Here is a 2,501-nt window from a genome sequence, read left to right as displayed (position 1 = left end):
AGAATATTCAACCAAAGCTAAGGAGACCTGGGGAGTGAGGTCATGGTATATTGACAACATGTGCCATTTGCATTCTTGCCTCCCACCTCAAGAAACTCCCAAAACTTTCAGCTTCTCCTCATTTTGATGATACCCCAGTATTGTCAATGTCACAGTCTCCCTGCACTGCTCTTGGCCAACAATGTCCATGTCCTTGTTCCACCCTGGATCCCCAACACTGAGGGGGGACAGGAGGGTCAACTCCTTCAGCCTGCTTCTATTTCTTCTCCTGTGTTACCTATCCTGGTAACTGTTGGAGATTTTTATTCCAAATAGTGCATGTCCACCTCATAATCCACTTAAATTCCAGCAGGATTGCAAGGACCTTCTCTTCTTGAATGCTTTGGTTGGCAAGGCAACCCTTGTCTCTAAACTGCAGACACGTGGGTTTTAAAGGTGGTCTAAAGAATGGATGTAGAACAGCCAGAAAATGATGGTCAATGGCTGTCTGTACAGGTAGAGGCCAGTGATGAGGCCTCCAGGCCTCTGCCTTGGACTGGTGATTCTGAATGCCTTTATCAAGGAGATGAGCAGTGAGATCAAGACCACCCAGCATGTTTGCAGTGCCAGGAAGCTGAGTGTTGCAGCTGACACAAGACAATGAGGGATCCCATCAGGAGGTACACTGGGAATGTTGAGAACATAAGAACCTCTTGTGGTTCAACAAGTCCAAGTTCAAGGTCCTGCACCTGGGTTGGGACAGTACCAGACATGAGCACAGCTTTGGAGAAAACTCCTTGAGATCACTTACACAGAGAAGAACTGAAGGTTGTGGTGGACCAAAATGACACAGCAATGTGAATTTCTAGCCCAGAAAAACAACCATATCCTGGGCTGAATAGAAACAGGTGTGGCCAGCAGGAATGGCTGGGAGTCAGTTGAAGACAGGAGAAAACAGCCAAATTCTTGTTGGCTTTGTTTGCATCTTTTACATTCCTGAGAAAAAAACAAGACCAAAACCTTGACCTGTATTGCTCCCAATTAAAAGCTGCTGCCAAGGTCAGATGGACACAGCCTCAAGGGGAGGGCATGGAATGACAGAATATCAGGAAGGAAAACATGACCCACCTTATAAATGACCAGGCTGAGCAGATCAAGAGCTGCTGCCTAAAAAATGCCCCAAGGCTAGGGACAAGGCTGTCCCGCCCCTCCAGAACCAGCATAAAAGCCAGCCCAGAGCCTCTCTCCCTCACACACTTCTCCTCAAGCCTTCTGCTCCTGCCAACAACCAGGTGAACCTCAAGCCCCTGACAATCCTGCTCCTGCACTCCGGCCCCTCTCCTCCAGCACACTCAGCCCCAGCATCAATAGCCCTCATGCCTCCCCACAGCCCCACAACAAACTCCACACTCCCTTGTCCTCTTCCATGACTGCCCCTCACACCCGCACACTCATGTCTTACCTCACCCCCCTCTCTTCCAGGACCCTCCACACCACACTCATGGCCTGCAATAACATCTACCGACCCTGCGGACCCACCCCGCTGGCCAACAGCTGCAACGAGCCCTGTGCCCTGCAATGCCAGGATTCCCGCGTCATCATCAACCCTTCCCCTGTGCTGGTCACCCTGCCAGGACCCATCATGACCTCCTTCCCCCAGAGCACCGCCGTCGGATCCACCTCCTCCGCTGCTCTGGGCACTGAGCTCAGTGCCCAGGGACAGCCCATCTCTGGTGGATTTGGCTTTGGCCTTGGCTATGGCCGTGGATTTGGCTATGGGCTGGGAGGCCTGAGCTGCTATGGCAGAAGGGGTGGCTACAACTGCTAAGGGCCCTCAGCACCACCCCTGACACCAACCACCCACTCCCTGGAACACATCTCAGGCATTGAGGACACCTTTCTGGGCTAAGGCTCTCAAATGTGCTCAGCACTTCCAGCTCCTGCTCTCAGGGCACCAAGGAAGGCAACAGCCAAGGGACCAGCCTGGGCTGCCTGCAAACATGGCCCATCTACCTTTTTCTCTTCTCCTACTCCCTGCTCTGCATGGCCCCTTCAGCTGTGTCCAGCTCCTCTGCTGCAAACCCCTTCTCCCAAGCCAGAGACCATTGGGCACCTCTGCCTGGCTGCTTCCACTGTGGATCAGGAAGGCTTTGATGCTCTGACCAAACCATCTGCACCAAGAGGCCTCGGCTGACGGTCGCCCTACTTGCACCTCAGACCAATTCCCATCCACTGGCTCCTCCTGAGTTTTCACTGTTCTACCTCAATAAAGTTTTCCTGCATCATAACCTCACAAGATTTCTTCTTTCTCCCTAGACACTTTGAGATTAAGCCAATGTTGTTAAGGCTATTTGGATTGTGGAAAAATGCTCCGAGACCTCTTTTAGGAATTACTTCTCCAATTCCACTACCCACTGCTACACTTTGTTCTTCCTGTGCACCACAGCAACTTTTCAGTTGCCTGAACATATACCTGGATACCCCAATGCAGGTCTATCCGTGACTCTGACACAAGGCCCTCC

General features: G+C 51.8%; 1 protein-coding gene across 1 annotated transcript; it reads left to right on the top strand.

The window, feature by feature from the left end:
- Window positions 1–1,480: 1,480 nt before the first annotated feature.
- Window positions 1,481–1,807, top strand: LOC121355287 (feather beta keratin-like). Its single transcript, XM_041470560.1, has one exon. It carries the CDS (start codon window positions 1,481–1,483, stop codon window positions 1,805–1,807), a length of 327 nt encoding a protein of 108 aa, XP_041326494.1.
- The last annotated feature ends 694 nt before the right edge of the window (window positions 1,808–2,501 follow it).

Source organism: Pyrgilauda ruficollis, unplaced genomic scaffold (assembly GCF_017590135.1).
Source record: "Pyrgilauda ruficollis isolate IOZ18807 unplaced genomic scaffold, ASM1759013v1 scaffold2498, whole genome shotgun sequence".
In the NCBI taxonomy this organism is placed as follows: domain Eukaryota; kingdom Metazoa; phylum Chordata; class Aves; order Passeriformes; family Passeridae; genus Pyrgilauda; species Pyrgilauda ruficollis.
The sequence above is the reverse complement of the archived record's forward strand: the minus strand, read 5'-3'. Positions and strand labels throughout refer to the sequence as shown.